The sequence below is a fragment of the Hyla sarda genome, chromosome 5 (genome assembly GCF_029499605.1).
Source record: "Hyla sarda isolate aHylSar1 chromosome 5, aHylSar1.hap1, whole genome shotgun sequence".
Lineage (NCBI taxonomy): Eukaryota > Metazoa > Chordata > Amphibia > Anura > Hylidae > Hyla > Hyla sarda.
Window position 1 is genome coordinate 34028521 of NC_079193.1, and position 26134 is coordinate 34054654.

Consider the following 26134-nt stretch of genomic DNA (forward strand, 5'->3'; position numbering starts at 1 on the left):
AAAGTCTTTTTCTAGAGTTCTGCTTGGGTTGGTGTAGATTTGCAAATTTATGGACCACTTGAAGTGTGTTTTTGTGTTGGTGTTGCGAAAAATCTAAAAAAATATGCACAAAACAGCACAGGCAAAAAACTATGCAAGCAATATATACCAAAAGAAAGTCCAAAATCAATGATCAAATTTTACTTTTTGGTAGACTATTTACAGTTAAGATAGTCAATCCCTTTATCTTGGCAATGGAGAAACATAGCAATAAAATAAAAGCATTGTAAGAATCAGGGTATCTGAGGCTACACTGTTATATATATAAAAAAAGAATGTATTCTAGGAACTTTATTTCTTCAGCCTTTGAGCCCATAATGCCAAGTTATTAGAGATGAGTGAATCGAAGCTGACGAACCAGAATTTGTTACGAATTTCATGAAATATTCGCAACAAATGCGAATATCACTGTGATTCTATTGCGCAAATCACTTCATTAAACTCCATTTACTGCAGTCCAGGCTCCAGGGCATCTAAATTGGCAGATCCACAAGTCAGTACATGGGGCAAGGAACGTTGGGAAGGTGGGAAGGCGAGGCGGGAAGGGAAGTAGGCAGGATGACCCTGAATCACATGCAGGATGCATCAGTAGCCAGTCACCCCTGTGATGTCAAAGCCCAATATATTTGGCAGCCATTTTGCAGCTCTTCATTTCATTCATTACACTGCATCGAGATAGGACGGACATCGCTGTGTGTGTGTGTTACACAGAAAAGCTCATTCCAGCAGCGTTTCACATCCTAGTCACATCAGCTTTCTGGTGGACAGAGAAGTGTTTTTTTCACTGAAAAGGATTTTTACTGCAGCCATAAACCTACCAGTCACTTTCTTCAGCATTGTATTACAGAGAGGGGCAGATAGCTGTGTGTTTCCTCATACATTTCAACAAGCTGCCTCAACTTCATAAACCTTTGCAGAGGAGGCAGGAATAATTTTTCAGTGCAATTCTGTGTCTTTGTGCCACAACAAATCATCTGCTGGTTAAACTAGTCTGTTGATGGTATAATACCCAGTAGTCCCTTCCTAATTGTCTTTGACAGAGTGCAATTTTGCGTTTAGTACACAGCTTTTTTTGTGCTGCATCACTGTTGTGTACTGCTGGTGTTGTGCAAAAATAATTTTTTTTTAAGTGTACTGTACCACATTTTTCTGCCCTCATAAGTGCATATCACATACGTACATCTAAGTAGTGTACTATGTTGTACCTGTTAATCTGTCAAGGGCCTAGATACTGTGAAAGTCCAGGCAAAAGTAATCACCGGCTGGTGTTTTACTAAAAATAATTTTTGAAGCGAACAGTAGTGCATTTTTCTGCCCTCAGTAGCGAATTTTTCTACACTCATAAGTGCATACCACATACTTACATCTAAGTGCTGTACTATTTTCTGCCTGTTAATCTGTCAAGAGCCTACATACTGTAAAAGGACAGCCAAAAGTCATCACCGGCTGGTGTTTTATTCAAATAATTTTTGAAGCGAACAGTAGTGCATTTTTCTGCCCTCATAAGTGCATAACACTTACCTACGTCTAAGTAGTGTACTATTTTGTACCTGTTAATCTGTCAAGGGCCTACATACACCAGTTGGTGTTTTATGCCAATACGTTTATTAAGCATTTTTCTGCCCTCGTACATGCATACCACATTCCTACATCTAAGTAGTGTACTATTTTGTTCCTGTTAATCTGTCAAGGGCCTACATACTGTGAAAGGACAGCCAATAGTACACACCTGCTGCTGTTTTAGAGAAATACTGTTTTAAGAGTAGTGAAGCGTATTGTACTCCCCTCATAAACGCAATAAGTATGTTAAGGAAGAGTAGTGCCAGGACATGCACAGTGGAGTGGCAGAGGCCTAAATTCATCAGGCGCAGGCAGATGTCGCAGCAGAGTAGGGGCGTGTGGCAGCCGGAGTCGCAGCGAGAGGTCTGAGCTCCTGGTGTCAGCTAGCAGTCTTGTCTCGACCAGCAACCCAGCAGCTGTGATTGATCGGTTCACTCGGTCATCCACTTCATCCCAAGTGACAGCTAACACCCCCAGTCAAGAGTCGGTGGGTTCCACAGACTCACCTGTTTGCATGGCCCTCATGCTGCTGCCACCTCAAGGCTCTCTCATTGTGCTGCCATGTGACTCCTTGCTAAATTTGGTCCTGTGTACTCACAACGAACAGCGGGACACTAAAACTTGGGAGTTAAAATTTCTATTCAAAAATCCTTCATTTCAATTTCAAAATCTTAAATTTCAAAATCTTAAATTTCAATGGTCTCCTCATGATTCAGCCACCTCCAGGCTGTGCAATTCCACCACTATATGGTCTCATGATTCAGCCACTTCCAGGCTGTGTCATTCAGCCACTATATTGTCTCCTCATGCTGCCACAAACTCCAGGCAGTCATTCAGCCACGATATGGTCTCATCATACTGATGCCATCTCAAGGCTCTGTCATTGTGCCGCCATGTGAAATGTGACTCCTTGTTAAATTTGGTCTTTTGTACACACACGCAGGGGCCCGGGGCACTAAAACTTGGGAGTTAAAATTTCAATGTGAAAATCCTCAATTTCAATGTAAAAATCTTTAATTTCTATTTAAAAATCTTAAATTTCGATGGTCTCCTCATGCTTCTGCCAACTCTAGGCTGTGTCATTCAGCCACTATATGGTCTCCTCATGCTTCTGCCAACTCCTGGCTGTGTCATTCAGCCACTATATGGTCTCCTCATGCTGACAACACCTCCACACTGTGCCATTCAGCCACTATATGGTGTCCTCATGCTGCCAACACCTCCACGCTGTGTCATTCAGCCACTATATGGTCTCCTCATGCTGCCGCCACTTCCACGCTGTGTCGTTCAGCAACTATATGTTCCCCTCATGCTGCCAACACCTCCACACTGTGTCATTCAGCCACTGTATGGTCTCCTCATACTGATGCCACCTCCAGGCTCTATCATTGTGCCGCTCTGCGGCAGTGATTCTAAAATTGTTGCCTGTAATCTACATGTCATACTGAATAACAGTATTATTTCACTACCCCAGCACACTCCATATGCATGTTAGAACAAAGCAAAGTGTTCTATACCCTTATTGAGGCTCTCTGTAGTCCATAAATAGCCATTTTTAATGTAGATTTTCCGCAAATAAATTCGGATTGGACCAAATTTTTTTGAAAAATTCGGCGAATAAGCCTAATCGAATTTTTCAAATGTTCGCTCATCTCTACAAGTTATAATATTGTGTTCTATTATCTATTGGCCAAGTAGCTATTATGATTCTATTATCTCTGTGCGCTGCTTTGTCCCATTATCATGCACTGGACACACACCCTGGAGTGCTTGAGTGCAAGTCTTTTTATTTTACTGTTGTCTCTGACCTCTCCCAGTGTTCCATGCGGCAAAAGACAATGGGGGAGATTTATCAAAACCTGTCCAGAGGAAAAGTTGCTGAAAAATGAAAGAAGCAATCTGATTGGTTGCTATGGGCAACTCAGTAACTTTTCCTCTGGGTAAGTTTTGATAAATAAGTCACATGTTCTTCAGGGGGTGTGGCTATGCTGCAGTGGGTGGGTGAAAAGCAGTGCTAACCACTGAGCTACCCATAAAAAAAGAATCCTGGAATACCCCTTTAAAAGGGTACTCCACTCCTAGACATCTTATCCCTTATCCAAAGGATAGGGGATAAGTTGTATGATCGCGGGGGTCCCGCCGCTGGGGACCCCCGCCATCTCCCTGCTGCACCCGGTGTTTGTTTAAAGCGTCAGGTGCAGCATCAGAGGAACATGACGTCACGGCCATGCCCCCTCAATGCAAGTCTATGGGAGGGGGCATGACGGACGTCATGCTCCCTCCCATAGACTTGCATTGGGGGTGTGTGGCTGTGATGTCACGAGCGGGATGTGGCCTTGATGTCACAAGCCTCCAATGCTGCACCTGATGCTCTAAACAGTCCTCTGACATGGAGCAAAGTTCGCTCCTTGCACCAGATGTCTGGGGTGCTGCAGCCAAGTGGTGGGACCCCCGTGATCAGCCATCTTATTCCCTCTCCTTTGAATAGGGGATAAGATGTCTAGGGGCGGAGTACCCCTTTAACTCCTTAAGGACTCAGGACATACCGGAACGTCCTGAGCCCAGCTCCCGGTGTTTAAAACGGGGTCACGCTGTGACCCCGCATCACACCGGGTCAGTCCCGGCTGCTACTCATAGCCGGGACCCTGGGCTAACAGCGCGCGGCACCGATCATTGTGCCACGCGCTGTTAACCCTTCAGTTGCGGCGATCAAAGTTGACCGCCGTGTCTGAAAGTGAAACTAAACGCTTCCTGGCAGCTCAGTCGGGCTGATCGGGACATCGCGATAAAATCGCGATGTTCCGAACAGCTGGGACGCAGGGGGAGGTCTCCTTACCTGTGTCCGTGGCGTCCGATCGGGGTTTGATTGCTCCAAGCCGGAGCTACAGGCTTGAGCAATCGAGCCCCTATCTAGCTGAACCGTGCAGATCTATGGCTCTGCAGGGATCAGCATAGGAGATCAGTGTGTGCAGTGTTATAGGTCCCTACGCAACACTGCAAAAAAAAAGTGAAAAAAAAGTTAACAAAGGTCATTTAACATTTAACCCCTTCCATATTAAAAGTTTTAATCAACCCCCTTTTCCCATAAAAAAAAACCGGTGTAAATAAAAATAAACATATGTGGTATCGCCGCATGCTTAAATGTCCGATCTATAAAAATATATCATTAATTAAAGTGCACGGTCAATGGCGTACGCGCAAAAAATTCCAAAATCCAAAATAGCTTATTTTTGGTCACTTTTTATATCATAAAAAAATTAATAAAAAGCGATCAAAAAGTCCGATCAATACAAAAATGGTACCGATAAAAACGTCAGAACACGGCGAAAAAAAATGAGCCCTCATACCGACCTGTATGCGGAAAAAAAAAAGTTATTGGGGTCAGAAGATGGCAATTTTAAACGTATACATTTTCATGCATGTAGTTATGATTTTTTTCAGAAGTACGACAAAATCAAACCTATATAAGTAGGGTATCATATTAATCGTATGGACCTACAGAATAAAGATAACGTGTCATTTTTACCAAAAAATGCACTGCATAGAAATGGAAGCCCCCAAAATTTACAAAATTAAATTTTGTCGCACAATGATTTTTTTTTTCCGTTTCGCTGTGGATTTTTTGGTAAAATGACTAATGTCACTGCAAAGTAGAATTGGTGGCGCAAAAAATAAGCCATCATTTGGAATTTTATGTGCAAAATTTAAAGCGTTATGATTTTTAGAAGGTGATGAGGAAAAAATGAAAATGCAAAAACGGAAATACGCTGAGTCCTTAAGGGGTTAACTAAAATATATGAAGGCTAATATGTTTTTAAACTGAGAAGAGAAAAGATGCAAATATTTTAAAAAATTTTTGCTCTACATTTTTTTAAACAAAAAACAATAATACAGTCTCTTCAACTGAAATAGGTGACAAGACTAAAAATAAAAAAAGACAACTTCTTCTGTAACATACAGCAGCTGATGAGTTCTGGAAGGGTTACATTTTTTAGTTAGAAATCATTTACAGATCTGTATAACTTTCTGGCACCAGTTGGTTGGGGAGAAAAAAAAATACTTCTTCCCCGGAATACCCCCTTATAATAGATAAAGACGTATTTCCAACTTTTTATTCGAGTACAGCAATGTTTGGAAACCCCACAGGGAATAAACAGAATTCAGATCATGTGCATTGTGTTTTATTTGGTTTTATATGTTCTTGTGCTGATGACTGATGATATTCAGATACGAGATGATGTTCCCAATACATACATGTGTTTTTTTGTTTTTTTTCTTCATTATTTCAAAATGTCCCTTATTTATCAAAACTTTATGGGTCCAATTTTCTTGCATATTACCTACAAATAAATGGTTTCATCTAACATAGAGCCTTTACCATGAGTTAGTACTCGGGTCATCAGCAAAATTTACACTGAAGTAACATTCGCTCAACAAGATCTCCTCCTCAACAACTTGATATATTTCTTGTATATTTGCTTGGTTTTAGTGCCTTCAAGCTGATACTCTTCTGTCCATGGCTGGTAAGGGAATCGGGAGTAAATTGGATGATGATACAATGCAAAAGATATCAGTCATACTACTGTTTTATATATTAAACAAAAAGGACTTCTGCTCCTCATCGTCCGATGTGTTGAACATGGACTATTTATTCTATCGCAACAGTATACTCAACCTAAGGAAAGAGGAAGACTGCCATTATTTGTCTAGCAATGAATTAGAGGACATTCTACAGGAAACAATGCGCTATTTCCAGATATCTAATGGACAAGGGGTAAGATAATTGGTAAGATTGTGGAGATGATCCGGTTAGGAGATGGTTAAATGGAGTCCATTGTTCTTGAAGTTGATGTGTTAGAATTAGAAAAACTGAGAAAGTGTATAGGTGGCCATACATTTTAGACTATAGCTGGCTGAATGTGCTACCTTTATCGGGTTCTGTGGACTGTCTAAGTGTATGGTGACCATCCAACTCTCCACCAACAGATTATGTTGGAGAGAGAAGGGTCAGTCATTGTTCTGGGAGAAATAAGTCACCACCCAAGCTGTCTGGCTGTGACCTTCCACTCCCTTTAGAAAACACATGAACGTTCATCCATCAGGAGGGAATGTTAGGAGAGATGGTTGTTGACCAAACAAAAGTTAAGCCAACAGTCAACGAAAATGTATGGATAGGAGATAAGATGTCTGATTGCGGGGGTCCCGCCACTGGGGACCCCTGCGATCTCGGATGCGGCACCCCAGTCATCCTGTGCACGGAGCGAACTTTCCTCCGTGCCGGATGACTGGAAATGCGGGGCAGAGCCTTGTTACGTCACGGCCATGCCCCGCTCATGACGTCACTGCCACGCTCCCTCAAAGCAAGTCTATGAGAGGGGGCGTGGAGGCTGCCACGCCCCCTCCCATAGACTTGCTTTGAGGGGGCGTGGCCGTGATGTCACGAGCGCGTGTGGCCGGGACATCACAAGCCTCTGGCGCTGCACCCGATGCTCTAGACGAACACAGGTGCAGCAGGGAGATTGCGGGGGTTCCCAACCCCCTCGATCAGACATCTTATCCCCTATCTTTTAGATAGAGGAAGAGATGTCTAGGGGTGGTGTACCCCTTTAACAGGTGCCAAATTGTGATGCCTAGACAACTGAGATGAATTAAAGGGGGACTCCGCCCCTAGACATCTTATCCCTATCCAAATGATATTAGATAAGATGTCTGATCACAAGGGTCCTGCCTCTGGGGACCCCCGCGATCTCCCTGCTGCACCCGGCATTTGTTTAGAGCATTGGGTGCAGCGCTGGAAGCTTGTGATGTTATGGCTGCGTTCCGCTTGTGACATCACAGTAATGCCCCCCTCAATTTAAGTCTATGGGAGGGGGCATGATGGCCGTCACGCCCCCTGCCATAGACTTGCATTGAGAGGGCATATCCGTGACATCACAAGCTTCATGAACCTCCGCCCCGCATCACATAGACTTGCATTGAGGGGACGTGGCCATGATGTCACGAGCTTCATGAGCCTCTTCCCCGCATTGCCAGTCATCTGGCACGGAGCAAAGTTCACTCTGTGCACCGGATGTCTGGGGTGCCGCAGCCAAGTTCGTGGGGTCCCCAGCGGCGGGACCCCTGCAATCAGACATCTTATCACCTATCCAAAGGATGAGGGATAAGATGTCTGATCGCTTGGGTCCTGCCGCTGGGGACCCCCGCGATCTCCCTGCTGCAGTTGGCATTCATTTAGAGCATCGGGTGCAGCGCCGGTTGCTTGTGACATCACGGCCATGCCCCGCTCCTGATGTCCCGGCCACAACCCCTCAATGCAAGTCTCAAGTGGGGTGTGATCGTAATTCCACCCCCTGTATCACCAGTCATTTGGCATGGAGTGAAGTTCGCTCTGTGCACCGGATGTCTGGGGTGCCGCAGCCAAGATCGCAGGGGTCCCCAGCAGCAGGACCCCCGCAATCAGGCATCTTATCCCCTATCCTTTGGATATCTCCTTCTCCCCTATCTCCTTCTCCATTCAAATGAGGCACTCTAATGAATGGTGGTGGTCCCAGTGGTTGGATTCCCACTGAACAGACATTTATCCATGATCCTGTGGATAGAGGATGAATGTTCTTTGTGGAAAACCCCTTTTATTGATCTGCTGTGGAGATCTTGGTATTGTTAAGGTCACAGACATTTTACTGTAGTTATTGTCCTGTGTACTAGTCATGACATAAGACTATTATAGTCCCTTTTTTGGTTTGTCAGTGTTCAGATGTAGATTCTCTGGAGAAGGACTTTGGGGTTCTGCACAGTATTGATGAAATGAGTCTCCCCAGACTGTCTGAAGTGATTCTCACGGCTTCCATACAACACATCTGCGTCAGAAGAGACACCTTACCCAGTGTGGACTTCTTTACCGATTCCATCTTCAAATCCTTAAATAAAACTAATGAGCTGTATGCTACAGGTAAAGTTTCCAAAAGTGTATGAATATGTATAAATGTATATGACTATGTATGAATTGTTGCATTATTTACATTATGTTTGTCAGTTTTAGGCCAAGAATACACAAAGATTTTTACAAAGCAAATTTCTGTTTTGTGACCAAAGTCTCACCTAGTTAAGATCAAGTGACTTGGGTGATTTTAGATAAAAGTTTTTCACGCCATTTATTTTAAGCCATTTATTTTCATTAACAGCTGCAGGAAAATTTAAAGGGGTACTCTGGTGGAAGAAGACATTTTTTTTTTATATCAGCTGGTGCCAGAAAGTTAAACAGATTTGTAAAGTACTTCTGTTTAAAAATCTTAATCCATCCTGTACTTATCAGCTGCTGTATGCTCCAGAGGAAATTGTATAGTTCTTTTCTGTCTGACCACAGTGCTCTCTGCTGACACGTCTGTCCATGTCAGGAACTGTCCAGCAAACCTATCCTGCCCTGGTCAGTTCCTGACATGGACAGTGGTGTCAGCAGAGAGCCCTGTGGTCAGACAGAAAAGAAATTCAAATAGAAAAGAACTTCCTCTGGAGCATACAGCAGCTAATAAATACTTGAAGGTTAAGATTTTTAAATAGAAGTAATTAACAAATCTGTTCAACTGTCTGGCGCCAGTTGATTTAAAAAGAAATTCCACTGGAGTATCCCTTTAAAGCGGAAAAACTTTTGATATGTCCCACAAAATTGTCAACAGTTTTGATCAATCAGGGTCTCAGTGTTGAAACCTCCACCGATCATAAGATATAGTCGGGAAAAGAAGTGTGCTTTACTCCCTGATTCAGTGCTCAATGTAGTCTTATTGCAGGACTCCTTGGGAACTATGAGGGGAAACTTATCAATGTTGGTGTGAGTTCGAAGTTGTGTTTTTTTTTATGTTTTTGCACCAAATATATCAAAAGTAGCAAACTGTAGATAAATTAGGTGCAGGTCTACATACCTTACCTTACACATGCAAAAATGTTGAAGGCACTTTTCCTAAGTCAGCAAAATGGTGGTGTAGACTGGCACCAAAATGTTATCCATTGCGCAAATATTTGCGCCTAAATGTAAAAAGGTGCAGTTCTTAAAGAGTACCTGTCACCAAATAAAACTTTTAATATAGTGATTTTTGTGTAATTAGCAGGCACTTTCCCATTCACTTGCTTTTAACCCCTTAAGGATCAGGCCAATTTTCACTGTAGGACCAGTGCGTTTTTTTTACCACTTTCACTGTATGCATTAATAACTCTGGGATGCTTTTACCTATCATTCTGATTCCGAGATTGTTTTTTCGTAACATATTCTACTTTATGTTATTGGTAAAATTTTGTCGATACGTGCATAATTTCTTAGTGAAAAATTCCATGATGAAAAATTCCATGATGAAAAAATTGAAAATTTAGCATTTTTCTAACTTTGAAGCTCTCTGCTTGTAAGGAAAATAGACATTCTGAATAAATTATATTTTGATTCACAAATACAATATGTCTACTTTATGTTTGCATCATAAAGTTGACATGTTTTTACTTTCGGACGACTTCAGAGGGCTTCAAAGTTCAGCAGCAATTTTCCAATTTTTCACAAAATTTTCAAAATCTGAATTTTTTATGGACCAGTTCAGATTTGAAGGGCCTTCTTATTAGAAATGACCCCCAAATGACCCCCATTATAAAAACTGCACCCCTCAAAGTATTCAAAATGACATTCAGTAAGTGTGTTTACCCTTTAGGTGTTTCACAGGAATAGCAGCAAAGTGAAGGAGAAAATTCAAAATCTTAATTTTTTACAATGGCATGTTCTTGTAGACCCAGTTGTTGAATTTTTACAAGGGGTAAAAGGAGAAAAATCCTCTCAAAATTTGTAACCCAATTTCTCTCGAGTAAGGAAATACCTCATATGTGTATGTCAAGTGTTCGGCGGGCGCAGTAGAGGGCTCAGAAGGGAAGGAGCGACAATGAGATTTTGGAAAGTGAATTTTGCTGAAATGGTTTTTGGGGGGCATGTCACATTTAATAAGCCCCTATGGTGCCAGAACAGCAGAAAACCCCGCACATGGAATACCATTTTGGAAACTTCACCCCTCAAGGCACGTAACAAGGGGTCCAGTGAGCCTTTAAACCCCACAGGTGTTTGACGACTTTTCGTTAAAGTCAGATGTGTAAATGAATAAAAAAAAATTTCACTAAAGTGCAGTTTTTCCCCCAAATTTACCATTTTTATAAAGGGTAATGGGAGAAAATGCCCCCCAAAATTTGTAACCCCATCTCTTCTGAGTATGGAAATACTCATTGTTAGGACGTCATTTTTCATTTTCATAGACCACTGTTCCAAAAATCTGTCAGACCCCTGTGGGGCGTAAATGCTCACTGTACCCCTTATTACGTTACATGAGGGGTGTAGTTTCCAAAATGGGGTCACATGTTGGGGGGTCCATTGTTCCGGCACTATGGGGGCATTGTAAACACACGTGGCCTTCAATTCTGGACAAATTTTCTCTTCAAAATCCCAATGGGGCTCCTTCTCTTCTGAGCATTGTAGTTCGCCCGCAGAGTACTTTACATCCACATATGGGTATGGTCTTAATCAGAAGAAATGGGGCTACAAATTTGGGGGGCTTTTTTCCTATTTTCCCTTGTGAAAATGAAAAATTTAGGGTAACACCAGCATTTCATTGAAAATTTTTTTTTTTTCCATTTTCCCATCCAACTTTGATGAAAATTCGTCAAAAACACCAGTGGGGTGTTAAGGCTCACTATATTCCTTGTTACATTCTGTGAGGGGTGTAGTTTCCAAAATGGGGTCACATGTGGGTATTTATGTTTTTGCGTTTATGTCAGAACCGCTGTAAAATCAGCCACCCCTGTGCAAATCACCAATTTAGGCCTGAAATGTACATGGTGCGCTCTCACTCCTGAGCCTTGTTGTGATCCTCCCCGAGCATTTTACGCCCACATATGGGGTATTTCCGTACTCAGGAGAAATTGCGTAACAAATTTTGGGGGTCTTTTTTTCCTTTTACCTCTTGTGAAAATAAAAAGTACGGGGCAACACCAGCATGTCAGTGTAAATCTTTTTTTTTACACTAACAGGCTGGTGTAGACCCCAACTTTTCTTTTTCATAAGGGGTAAAAGGAGGAAAAGCCCCCAAAATATTTAGTGCAATTTCTCCCGAGTAGGGGAATACCCCATATGTGGCCCTAAACTGTTTCCTTGAAATACGACAGGGCTCCAAAGTGAGTGAGCGCCATGCGCATTTGAGGACTAAATTAGGGACTGCATAGGGGTGGACATAGGGGTATTTTACGCCAGTGATTCCCAAACAGGGTGCCTCCAGCTGTTGCTAAACTCCCAGCATCCCTGGACAGTCAGTGGCTGTCCGGAAATGCTGGGAGTTGTTGTTTTGCAACAGCTGGAGGCTCCGTTTTGGAAACACTGCCGTACAATACATTTTTCATTTTTATTGAGGGGACAGTGTAAGGGGGTGTATATGTAGTGTTTTACCCTTTGTTATGTGTTAGTGTAGTGTAGTGTTTTTAGGGTACGTTCACACTGGCGGCAGTTTACAGTAAGCTTACCGCTAGGAGTATGCGCTGCGGCGAAAAATCTGCCGCAGCTCATACTTGAAGCAGGAAACTTACTGTAAACCTGCCCGTGTGAATGTACCCTGTACGTTCACATGGGGGGGAGGCGGGCAAACCTCCAGCTGTTTCAAAACTACAACTCCCAGCATGCACTGACAGACAGTGCATGCTGGGAGTTGTACTTTTGCAACAGCTGGAGGCACACTGGTTGGAAAACCTTCAGTTAGGTTCTGTTACCTAACTCAGTATTTCAGCCAGTGTGCCTCCAGCTGTTGCAAAACTACAACTCCCAGCATGTACTGATTGCCAAAGGGCATGCTGGGAGATGTAGTTATGCAACAGCTGGAGGTACGCAACTACAACTCCCAGCATGCCAAGACAGCTGTTTGCTGTTTGGGCATGCTGGGATTTGCAGTTTTGCAACATCTGTAGGGCTACAATTTAGAGCTCTCCAAACTGTGGACCTCCAGCTGTTGCAAAACTACAGATCCCAGCATGCCCAGGCAGCAAACTGCTGTTTGGGCATGCTAGGAGTTGCAGTTTTGCAACATCTGGAGGGCCACAGTTAGAGATCACTGCCAGTGATCTCCAAACTGGGGCCCTCCAACTGTTGCAAAACTGCAAATCCCTGCATGCCCAAACAGCTGTCTGGGCATGCTGGGAGCTGTAGTTTTGCAACATCTGAAGGGTTACAGTTTAGAGACCACCGTATAGTGGTCTCAAACTGTACCCTCCAGATGTTGCTAGGCAACTTACCGGCTTCCGTCGGATCCAGGGAGCCAGCCGTACGACATCGCCGGACTCCGATCTCCTCCACCAATGGTCACCCGCAGCCTCGCCCGCGGGGTAAGTGGACGTCGCCGCCGGTCCTCTGTCGGTTCCCCGTTCTGCCCCGCCTATTGTGGGTGGGCAGAATGGGGAAACCGAAAGTAAAGCCCCCCGCCCCCGATCTGCTATTGGTGGTCGCGTCTAGACCACCAATAGCAGGGATTGGAGGAGTGGCATCCCTGCCACCTCACTCCTATCAGTTTAGGGGGATTGTGGGTGTCTTGGACAACCGTGAACCCCGTTATATTCCGGGTCACCATAGACCCGTATGCCCCGGAATAGCCGCAAATCGCAAGTTTGAATTCACTTGCGATTTGCAACGATCGCCTGGGTATTTGTGATGGGTGACTTCTGATCGATATCAGCAGTCACCCCTGTTCGGTCCCTGCCTGGCGCGAGGCAGGGACCGAAATTCCCACGGATGTATGAGTACGTGCCTGGTCCTTAAGACCCAGGGCGCAGGGACGTACTCATACGTGCCTGGTCCTTAAGGGGTTAAAATTATCAACATAAATATGTTTAAAATGTAATATAAAAAATGGCCACTAAGTGGCTCTGTTCTGTTCCTTGCCACAATTAAAACAGTGAGTTAGGTCTCCTTCTGGCCTGACAGGAGACCAAACTCAGGAAGTGTTTCTCTGCACTGAGATTGTCAGCAAAAAGTGAAAGCTCTATAGATTCTCACAGAAAGCTGCACAGGCTGAAACCTGCAGGAGAGCCTCATTGATAGCAACACAGATTGAAACATGCACAGAGCCTGAGGTCTTCTATTCACAGCACTGCAACAATGTGAGGGCGGAAGTGGTCCCCAGCAGGCTTCAGTGATTTCATGCCTGCTGGGAAACACCCACTTTCTCCTGCTGGGAAATTGTGCTGCGCGAGCAAGAGGAAAGATATGATACACAGCTTTTTAAAACTCTGAAATTGTTTTTGGTGTTAGGAGTAGCTAGGGAACATAGCCTGAGGTAGTTGAGAACAGTGTATTTGGTGACAGGTACTTTTTAAATATGCTACCACTGCAAATCACAGCTGGAAACTTGTTCTACTACAACACTTGCAGCTACACCATTTGAAAAGGTGCAAATAAGCCATGGTACAAATAATTCCTCCATAGACTGATAATGGAGCATGTCTCCTGCAATGAGATAGACTGAGCTCTAAGCTGAAGAATCGGAGGAGTCTCTATCAATCAAAACTTTTGATATGTCTGACGCATGAAAAGCTTTTTTTTATTTTATTTTAAATGACCCTTAATGCACATGTCACCATTGGCATAACTTACACTATGGTGTGACTGCTACTTCTTCATGCCATATAGCCATGCTCCTGGATAACAGAGCAAAAGTATGTCATTGTTATATTATTAAAAAACGAAAAAGCAGCACTCAATATCAAGCATCCGCTGGAAAGTAGAAGTAAATTAAAGGTATATAAATGATAAACAATTAACTATTAAAGAGTAATGATTTATGTTTGATCGCCACTTAGAAATAGATGAACTTATAGGAAGATTGAAATCAGCAATGACCTGTATCAAGACCGACCATAACCACAGAAGGAAGCTGCGAAGTCTCGTAATCCCAGGAACAAGCCATGAACCATTACCTGCTCCAGCGGTGGAAACTAATGAAGAGCCTAAGGGAAGACATAATGATGTTCCTGAGAGCCAGGGCCATGCGGCAGGATGGAGTATGGTACTATGTGAATAGTCTCCACCATATTAACAGCTACAGTATAAAAGTCATTCCAGGGGTAACGTTTTGAGTGCATTAAAGGGGTACTCCACTGCCCCAGTGTCCGGAATATTTAGTTCCGAATGCAGGGTACGGGCTGTGGGGGTTGTGACGTCACACCACGCCCCCTCAATGCAAGTCTATGGGAGGGGGCATGACTGACGTCATGCCCCCTCCCATAGACTTGCATTGAGGGGAGGTGACGTCATGAGGGGCGTGGCCGTGACATCACGACCCCTGCACCCAGCGTTCTGAACTAAATGTTCCGGACATTGGGGCAGTGGAGTACCCCTTTAAGGCTATGTTCATTCGACGGAACGATTCTCTGTGTAGACATTCCGCAAACTGCAGACCACAGGAATGCGCCGTCTCATAGACAGCTTTGCATTCCGTGCGGACTCCGCACAAAGAATAAACATGTTCATTCTTTGTACGGAATATCCGCTGTGTGCACTGAGCAGCAGAATCCCGTTGAATTCTGCGGGACGATTCTGCAGCGGAATTTCCGTGCAGACATTCCAAGCAGAATTCCGCATGGAAATTGTGGCATGTGAACGTGGCCTAACAGTAGGGCCCCATTAGAATTTTATTAGTGAGCCCTAAGATTTCAGTGTCTCTAGGTGTTGCTTTAACGGGGTACTCCGATGCTCAGGATTTGGCACAAAATGTTCCGAATTCTTAGAGCTGCCGCCGGGAGCTCGTGGCGTTATGGCCCCTCCCCCTCATGACATCACACCCCGCCCCCTCAATGCAAGTTTATGGGAGGGGGTGTGATGGCTGTTTGGACCACCACCTATGCCCCCTTTGTGACAGAAACACCGGCTTTTCACAGGCAGTTTGTTCCAAACGCCGAGCAGCGGAGTACCCTTTTAAGTATGTACGCCATTATGCTTGGGAAAAAGAAGTGACACATTTTTACACAATGCTCATCTGCACCCGAATCTGCGACTTTTCTGTATATTTACACCAAATTTTCTTAGTCTAGATGTCAATGTGGTGTAAGGACAGTCAACCATGTGCCAGAATTCTTAGCAGGCCAATGAAGGCTATGACGCTCTCCCCTGAGACCAGAACATAAAATGATGTCAGGCTTTAAGAAATCTCATCCTTAATGTTTAAATTTTTCAAGCTGATTTATTTTCTTATTTTAGAGTCATCGTTGCTTTTCTTCTTATGAACTTGTGAAAATTGTTCTACAAAATAGCCGATCTCCAGTTTCCTTGGAACAATTTAAACAAATTAGTCCGGCAATAATTCATCAGCTTCTTTCTTGCACGTGCCCAGTGGAGGACTTTACAAGTACACAGCTTCCCCCTCCCACCACTCTTGAAAGTGAGTCTTCTGCTATATTGTCAACTTAAAGGTGTATTCAAGCCCCAGGAAAAAAATAAATTAAAGGGGTACTCCGCCCCTATACATCTTATCCCCTATCCAAAGGATAGGGGATAAGATGTCAGATCGCCGTGGTGCCGCTGCTGGGGAGCCCCGGGATCACCGCTGCGGCACCCCACCATCATTACAGCACAGAGCGAGTTTGCTCTGTGCGTAATGACGCGCAATAAAGGGGCCGGAGCATCGTTACGTCAGGGCTCCGCCCCTCGTGATGTCACGGCCCGCCCCTTTCAATACAAGTCTATGGGAGGGGGCACGGCGGTCGTCACGCCCCCTGCCATAGACTTGCATTAAGGAGACAGGCCGTGATGTCACGAGGGGCGGAGCCATGACGTCACGCGGCTCCGTCCCCTGTATCGCCAGTCATTACGCACAGAGCGAACTCGCTCTGTGCTGTAATGATAGCGCAGTGCCGCAGCGGGGATCCCGGGGATCCCCAGCAGCGGCACTGCGGCGATCTGACATCTTATCCCCTATCCTTTGGATAGGGGATAAGATGTCTAGGGGCGGAGTACCCCTTTAAACGGGTACTCTGGTGGAAAACAATTTTTTTTTTAAATCCACTGGTGCCAGAAAGTTAAACAGATTTGTAAATGACTTCAATTTGAAAATCTTAAGCCTTTCAGTACTTATCAGCTGCTGTATGCTCCACAGGAAGTTGTTTTTCTTTTCTGTTTGACCACAATGCTCTCTGCTGCCACCTCTGTTTATGTCAGGAACTGTCCAGAGTACAAGCAAATTCCCATAAAAAAAAAGCCTCTCCTGCTCTGGACAGTTACTGATATGGACAGAGGTGTCAGCAGAGAACACTGTGGTCAGACAGAAAATAAATTCAAAAAGAAAAAAACTTCCTCTGGAGTATACAGCAGCTGATAAGTACTGGTAGGGGTCGTTAAGATTTTTTTTTAATACAAATCTGTTTAACTTTGTTGCACCTGTTGATGTAAAAATAGCTGTTTTCCACTGGAGTACCCCTTTAAAATAAGGCAAGGAGTTAAAAATATAAAAAAGAAACATACTTACCTGCCTTGATCCCCACTGCTGCTATTCTATTGTACTGTGATGGGTCTATCCTGCCAGTCACTGACAGAGGTGGGTAACTGCTGAGGTCAGTGATTGGCTGATAGGGCAAGTCCTGCAGAGTCTAAAAGTCACATAAACCAGGAATCAGCAGTGAGTTGTGGGGACCAGAAGCTGTCAGAACAGCAGCAGCAGGGGATCAGGGCAGGTCAGTGTTCTTTCCTTTTTATTTATTTTTAGCACCAGGAATTTTTGTTTCTATGGCTGGAATACCCATTTAGCCATTAATTTGCACTATGTTGGTGTTGTTCTGCAATTCCATGGTTTTGTGGTATTACATAGGTTGTAGTACTAACTACGAGTTGTAATGTTCCACAGGGTATGGATACAGCACGATTGCAGTTTTGCTTCTTACAATCGGATCCATGTTCGGAGCGACTCTCATAATCTTCAGTTCTTGTGAGGAGAGCTATAAACTCATCTTACAGCTGTTTGTCGGACTGGCTGTAGGGACTCTCTCCGGAGATGCCTTGCTGCACCTGATCCCTCAGGTAAAGCTTCTTTCCAGTTATCGATTTATTCAGAAAAATAATATATCTTATTTTCATATTGCTAACATTCTCATGGGAGCATATTTTGGGTTGAAAGCGAACCTTATGAAATCACTGCCATCCCGCCTATATCCTATATAATTGGATGTATGGCTTCAGAAGAACCCGGCTCACGGCGCTGATCGACCAGACAGGTGGATTGACTAAAACAGGTTTATTGACCAAAATGCAACGCGTTTCGCTGCGCATGCGCAGCGAAACGCGTTGCATTTTGGTCAATAAACCTGTTTTAGTCAATCCACCTGTCTGGTCGATCAGCACCATGGGCCGCGTTCTTCTGAAGCCATACATCCCATTGCCGCATATGCTCCGGAGGGCAGCGAGCGACCTACTCTATATACCTTTTCCATTGTTGTGTATGTGCTTACACAACCACCCAGGGTGAGCAGCTAATTTACATACTAAACTCACGCTTCCTTTTCCTTATAGACTAGTGTTGCTCTCGAATATTCGCAATGCGAATTTTATTCGCGAATTCGCGAATATTCACGAATATAGCACTATATATTCGCAATTACGAATATTGTTTTTTTTTTTTTTCACAGTACACATCACAGTGATCATCCCTCTCTGCTTCCAGCTTGTGTGGTGTAAAGAAGACTCTAATACTACTGTGTGAGACGGGCGTACAAATTTTCGCATATGTGAAAATTAGCATATGCTAATTTTTGCATATGCAAATTTCCGTTTATGCAAATGTTCGCAGGTGCGAATTTTCGTTTATGCTGCTTTTTGCATACGCAAATTTTCACATAACGCAAATATTACGAATATGCGAATTTAGCGAATATATGACGAATATTCGTCCATATATTCGCGAAATATTGTGAATTCGAATATGGCCTATGCCGCTCAACACTATTATAGACAGTGAAAGGCAGAGCTCATCTAAGGGTGCATGCACACCACATTTTTGCAATGCAGTTCCCGTATCAGGATTTTGATGAAAAATGGATTCCTCAAAACCAGACTAAACTGTTTCAAAACGTGTGTACAAATTTCAACCCTTATATGGTTAAAAATCGTATACGATTTGAAAAATGATGTCTGGTTGCATCCGTTTTTTAAGAAAAAAAGTATAAGTTTTTAACTTTTCACTCCATTTTGAATAAAGCTTCACTTGTTTGATTGAAATTCCAAGAAAATAAACTGTGCAAAGTCAAAAACCGTATGGTGAAAACCGGATGGAACCGTACGCACATACGGTTCTGTACTGTTCCCATTGACTCCCATGTTGAAAAACTAAATGTTGACGGTTTAATACGGTTTTTCACCCAGACCAAAAAATGTGTTAGTCTATGGTTTTGGGTACGAGTAAAAAACCGGACCGTGCAAAACCATATAAGACGCAAAACGGACTAAACCGGATGATGCGTTTGATATACGGTTTACAATGTTAAATCAATGCATACGGTTTTCTTTACGGTTCCGCACTTTTTTTTACCTTGAAACCGTATACGGGAACTGTATAGCAAATACGTGGTGTGCATGCACCCTTACACCGCCAAGCCTTGCTGAGGCCCAGAACCTGGGCCACTAGAATGACATCGGGGAGAGAGGCCGTAGCCCATTTGTCTGGTGGCGCAGTGAGTGTGACAGGTTTGGAATTGGCTGCAATAGTTCTCACCACACCTGCCCGGCCATGCGAAATCTCAGCACAAGTGCAGGACCCCAGCAAGCCGTATTGGTGTGGGCGGAGCCTTGTCTCTCTGTCAATGGACGGGAGGGCAACCCTAAGGCACAGAATAAGCTACACCAAGCCGAATTTTTTTTTGTAGTGGAATAACCACTTAGATAGGAATAACAGGTATCCTTTTATTGAAATGTATGTGACAGTGCCATTGGTTTAATTTCTTTTTTTTTTCATATTTTTTCGACAGTAGTATTAAAATAAGAAAATGCTTTATTCGGGACAAGGCGTTTCTAGAGGCATTCTACTCTATTTGTCAGATCAAAAGCCTCTAGAAATGCCTTGTCCTATTTGAAACAATTTTCTTATTTTATACCTACTGCCCATACGTGAATATTAAACCCATCATGAGCGCTATTCTGCAAAACCAAATTTCTGGAGTTTTCGAGTTACCACTTTGCCTTAGTACAGAACAAGGGAAACAAGGCATTAAAGGGGTACTTCGATGGAAAACTTTTTTTTTTTAATCAGCTGGTGCCGGAAAGTTAAACAGATTTGTAAATTACTTCTATTAAAAAATCTTAATCCTTCCAGTACTTATTGGCTGCTGAATACTACTGTGGAAATTATTTTCTTTTTGGAACACAGAGCTCTCTGCTGACATCACGAGCACAGTGCTCTCTGCTGACATCTCTGTCCATTTTAGGAACTGTCCATTTTAGGAACTGTCCAGAGCAGCATATGTTTGCTATGGGGATTTTCTCCTACTCTGAACAGTTTTTAAAATGGACAGATATGTCAGCAGAGAGCACTGTGGTCGTGATGTCAGCAGAGAGCCCTGTGTTGCAAAAAGAAAATAATTTCCTATGTAGTATTCAGCAGCTAAAATGTCCTGGAAGGATTAAGATTTTTTAATAGAAGTAATTTACAAATCTGTTTAACTTTCTGGCACCAGTTGCTAAAAAAAAAAAAAAACGTTTTCCACCGGAGTACCCCTTTAAAGGGGTACTCCACTGCCCCAATATTCGGAACATTTTGTTACGAACGCTAGGTGCGGGCTGAAGGGGTTGTGACATCACGGCCATGCCCCTTGTAACGTCACACCACACCCCCTCAATGCCACGCCCCCTCCCATAGACTAGCATTGAGGGGGTATGGCGTGACATCACCAGGGGACATGGCCATGACATCACGACCCCCGCAGCCGGCACCCAGCGTTCGTAACAAAATGTTTTGAATGCTGGGGCAGTGGAGTACCCCTTTAAGGCTGATCATGGTGGAGCTCTGACAACATCTGAGTCATGAAACACATTGCAGGTTGTCACAAAAGTGAACATATAAAAGAGCTATTTCTATTATAACAAGTTTTGTTTTGTTGGCAGATAAAATTAACTAATTGAAAATGTAAGCTGACTACATAGTAAAATCATAGAAATGATCTATTTTGGGTAAAATTACCTTTAAATAAGGAATATACGGTGATCTTCATTGAGAGCTTGTAAGCTTTGACCTCCATCACTTTTAACAGTGGTGAATAGTGTTGCTCGCGAATATTCGCAATTCGAATTTTATTCGCGAATATCGCATATTCGCGAATTCGCGAATATTCGCGAATATAGCGCTATATATTCGTAATTACGAATATTCGTTTTTTGTTTTTGTTTTTTTTTTCACAGTACACATCACAGTGATCATCCCTCTCTGCTTCCAGCTTGTGTGGTGTAAGAAGGCTCTAATACTACTGTGTGAGACTGGTGTGCGAATATTCGCATATGCGAACATTTGCATATGCGAATTTTCGCTGATGCTAATTTTAGTATATGCAAATTTTCGTATATGCTAATTTTCGCATATGCGAAAATAAAACGAGAATATGACGAATATGCGAATATTCGCGAATATGACGAATATTCGTCCATATATTCGAGAATATTCGCGAATTCGAATATGGCCTATGCTGCTCAACACTAGTGGTGAATACAAAAGAAAGGGGGCCCAATAAAAAAAGATCAAAATGGGCCATATAGTGCCTGGTTTGACATGGTTTCTGTTTTCCCCACCATGCTTTTCCTGACCATTGGGACCATTCCACCCCTCCGAACTTGTCAACACTGCAGTTTATCTGAAGAGGAAAAGAATACACAGGTTCTTACTACCCAGTAACAAAGGGGAATAAATAGCAGAGGCTATCCTCTTTTATCCAATGGTCAATTGGGGAGATTTATCAAAACCTGTGCAGAGGAAGAGTGGTGTAGTTGCCCATAGCAACCAATCAGATTGCTTCTTTCATTTTCCACAGGCCTCTTTAGAGGCCTGTGGAAAATGAAAGAAGCGATCTGATTGGTTGCTATGGGCATCTGCACCACTCTTTCTCTGCACAGGTTTTGATGAATCTCCCCCAATATGTACCCTTGCATTAGCCGAGCTGTCCGAAACCCTTCAGTACCTCTTCTATATGTGGAAGATGACATAATTTCACAATTTACATGACCCCCAATTAAAGGGGTACTCCGCCAGAAAAAAAAAAAAATTCAAACCAACTGTTACCAGAAAGTTAAACAGATTTGTAAATTACTTCTATTTAAAAATCTTACTCTGGTGGAAAACCTTTTTTATTTTTTTTTATTTTTTTTATAAATCAACTGGTGCCAAAAAGTTAAACGGATTTGTAAATGACTTCTATTAAAAAATATTAATCCTTCCAGTACTTATTAGCTGCCGAATACTACAGAGGAAATTATTTTCTTTTTGGATTTTTTTTTCTGTCCACAGTGCTCTCTGCTGACACCTCTGTCCGTTTTAGGTACTGTCCAGAGCAGCATATGTTTGTTATCGGGATTTTTTCCTCCTGCTCTGGACAGTTCCTGACATGGACAAAGATGTCAGAAGAGAGCACAGTGGACAGACAGAAAAGAAATCCAAAAAGAAAAGAATTTCCTCTGTAGTATACAGCTGCTAATAAGTACTGGAAGGATTAAGATTTTTTTAATAGAAGTAATTTACAAATCTGTTTAACTTTCTGGCACCAGTTGATTTAAAAACAAAAAGTTTTCCACCGGAGTACCCCTTTAATCCTTCCAGTACTTATCAGCTGCTGTATGCTCCACAGGAAGTTTTTTCTTTTAGAATGTCATTCCAGTCTGACCACAGTGCTCTCCGCTGAAACCTCTGTCCATGTCAGGAATTGTCCAGAGTAGGATAAAATCCCCATTGAAAACCTATCCTGCTCTGGACAGTTTCTGACACGGACAGAGGTGGCAGCAGAGAGCACTGTGGTCAGACTGAAAAGAAAGTCAAAAAGAAAAGAACTTCCTCTGGAAGTTCTGGAAGGATTAAGATTTTTAAATAGAAGTAGCTAACACATCTGTTTATCTCTCTGACACCAGTTGATAAAAAAAAAAAAAAAATGTTTTCCACAGGAGTACTCCTTTAAATTTAAAGGGTACCTCTCATCAAAAAAACTTTGATATATTGTATATTAATGTATGCAGAATAACTTCACAATTGCATGTTATTAAAAAATATGCTTCTTTCTATTTAATTTTCCACTTTGAAGAAATGACCACTAGGGGTCTCCCTACCAGTCCTGGCAGCAAGCATTTCAGACTCATGCTGGAGTCCTAAACACTACGAGCTGCCAGTCTGCTTTGTTCACAAAGGAGAACACTCAGAGCTGCCAGCCTGCTTTGTTCACAGCCTGTTTGGCTGTGAACAAAGCAGGCTGGCAGCTCTGAGTGTTTAGGACTCCAGCATGAGTCAGAAATGCTTGCTGCCAGGACTGATCAGGAAAAATACAATAGAAAGAAGCATATTTTTCAGTAACATGCTATTGGAAAGTTATTCAACATTTATTAATCTAAAATATATCAAAAGTTTATTTGATGAGAGGTACCCTTTAAATAACCATAAACTGAGAGCCATACAAGCTTCATTACCTGCAGAACAATATTGAAGGACCCTTTTACACTACTATATTAGTAACACGTCAGAATATCATTTTTGGCATCTAAATCGAGAGATACACTATGATGACCCTACACGTTTCACAATTGTTACATTTTCTACAGGTTTTGGGTATTCATGAAAATATTTCCCATGAACATCACGGACAAGATGGGGAACTTTACTTAGAGGAGAAGCAATATTTGTGGAAAATATTGGCAATGATCGGAGGCATCCATGGGTTCTTCCTCATCAACAAAATTTCCTTCCTCATTATTTCGTCTACGAGACAGGTGGGGGACGTTTGTATTCTTATTACTTGTTATCTGCATTTATTATTCCATGCATACTGTAGGCTTTCTCTCTATTGGGGAATGGGGTTATTGTGGGGCCCTTTAAAAGGTGGTCTGAACTTACACTGTCCATCGTGCTTTTTTAACTTGCAAAGTGCTTCCTCCTATACACAACAAGAGAGTAATTTCACCTGTCCCACCAAGAAAAGAGTAAAAAAGTAAAGATCTTGTTGCATTAGGCTGTTCTAGCTTTGAGTGGTGTTAAGGGGTACTCCGGAGTAAAATAAAATAATATTTCCAAATCAACAGGTGCAGGAAAATACTTCTATTCAAAAATGTAATCCTTCCAGTACTTATCAGAAGCTGTATGCTCCACAGGAAGTTGTGTAGTTCTTTTCTGTCTGACCACAGTGCTCTCTGCTGACACCTCTGTCCATGTCAGGAACTGTCCAGAGCAGGATAGGTTTTCTATGGAGATTTGCTTCTACTCTGGACAGTTCCTGACACGGACAGAGGTGGCAGCAGAAAGCACTGTGGTCAGACTGGAGAGAACTACACAACTTCCTCTGGAACATAAAGCAGCTGATCAGTACTGGAAGGATTAAGCTTTTTAAATATAGGTAATTTACAAATCTGTGTAACTATCTGCCACCAGTTTTCCCCTCTGTAGTACCCCTTTAATTGCTAGCTCGATTAAGCAATAGCATCACCTATAAAGACCACAACAACATAATTTCTTAAAATAAATTACCTATTAACAGATGTGAAATTTAATTTCTGGGAGCGGGCATAAGAGACAGTCTGAGAAGGACAACCTGAATAGATTGATGGCACCCATGTAGGACGTATGATCCCTCTCACCCAATCATTCTAGGGTGTGATCAGAGTCGTTAGTTGAAGTCTATGGGCCACAATGCAAAATATGAATTAGGGTCCCCCACCTACCATGTGCTGTTCATAATACTGATGTCATATGTGAAAGAGGGGCCTTTGGGCTTCCTCTGGCACCAGGGACAGGTGTCAACTGCCCCATCTATAGCAGTGGTTTTTGAATTGTGCAACTCCAGATGTTGCAAAACTACAATGCCCAGCATTCTCGGACAGCTGTTGGCTGTCTGGGCATACTGGGAGTTGTAGTTTTGCAAGAGCTGGAGATTTACAGTTTGGAGACCTAGGATCTATAGGTATGTCCATCTATATGAATATGCATCTGTGAAGTAGAGTTGGCAAGTAGGTCCATAGGCACCCTCTAACCTACTGTTAGGCTATGTTCACAGGCAGGGCTTGACTGGCCTACCAAAAATTCCCGGTAGGCCGACTTCCTTGTGGGCCGACAGTGTCTGAAGCACAGTCTGCCTGAGTCCCGACAAGCAGGGCCAGCGTTAGGGTATGGAAAACTAGGTAATTGCCCAGGGCCCCTGTCCTCCAGAGGGCCCCCTGCAGCTGCTATAGTGTTTGTAGCTGGGGGAAGCAGTGTAGCCCTGCAGCCAGCAGCATCCAGGATTGAGCCTCACTGCAGAGTTCATTTACAAAGCGCTGGCAGTAAGAGGTTCCTTTAACACCCCCCCCCCCTCCTCCTTTCCTCATCTGGAAGACAGTCTGCAGGCACCAGGAGGCTTGAATATCTAGCAGCTAACTAAAGTATTTAATGCACCCAGCCAGCCTTCAATAAAAGTAAGTATAAGTTATATTTAATGTGCAGATGTACATGTGTGATGTAAACAGTTTCTGTTACATGTATTCCAGTATAGTGTGCTGTACGTGTGTGTAATGCAGGTATGTATATACACATGTATGATATATGTGTGAGTGAGTATGTATGTGTTGTATGTATGTGTGTGTAAATGTATAGTTTTTTTAATATATGTGATATAAAGTGGTGCATCTGTCACTATCTGTCACTAGGTCTATCTAAGGCCCAACCCTAGTGCAGCAAATATTGCAGCAGTGGCAAAATCTCATGGCGCTAACATTTGATATATATATATTTGATATATATATATATATATATATATATATATATATATATATATGCCATTATTAATGTTTCCCAACCAGGGTGCCTCCAGCTGTATAGGCTGTTCTGGTATGCTGGGATTCGTAGTTTTACAATAGCTGGGAGCATCCTGATTGGGAAACACTGATTTATGAATGTGTGTATATATCAATGTTTCGCAACCAGGGTGCCTCCAGCTGCTGAGAGTTGTAGTTTTGCATCAGCTGGATACTCTCTGGTTGGGAAATATACATATATATATATATATATATATATATATTATTTTTTTTCTTTCCTATGATATATACACACACGCACAGTAGTGTATTTCAGGGGGTGTAATCCAAACTTTTCTCTCCGGTGTGTCCAACCATCTGGCGTCAAAATTAAGACGCTGAATGATTGTGAACGAGATCAGTTCAAGCATCAGTTTCCCTCCAGTGCACGCCTGATATATGTAATTTAAAGGAGACAGATGTGTGGAGGGTGGAGAATTAATTCACAAACTTATAGGCAACCCAAAAAAAAACAAAGTACCGAAGTAGCGTTGT

General features: G+C 42.8%; 1 protein-coding gene across 3 annotated transcripts in view; it reads left to right on the plus strand.

Annotated features, from left to right (window-relative positions):
* Window positions 1–26134, plus strand: part of SLC39A12 (solute carrier family 39 member 12) — an 82285-nt gene that overhangs the window by 16387 nt on the left and 39764 nt on the right. For 2 of the 3 annotated variants that reach the window (XM_056519208.1, XM_056519209.1), the window contains exons 2-7: window positions 6089–6373; window positions 8347–8548; window positions 14455–14660; window positions 15851–16031; window positions 17490–17662; window positions 23420–23587. In XM_056519208.1, coding sequence (XP_056375183.1) covers window positions 6089–6373; window positions 8347–8548; window positions 14455–14660; window positions 15851–16031; window positions 17490–17662; window positions 23420–23587 — 1215 coding nt within the window. Of the gene's footprint in view, window positions 1–6088; window positions 6374–8346; window positions 8549–14454; window positions 14661–15850; window positions 16032–17489; window positions 17663–21713; window positions 21734–23419; window positions 23588–26134 lie in introns of those variants that run through there. The other variant, XM_056519210.1, reaches the window with a different exon arrangement.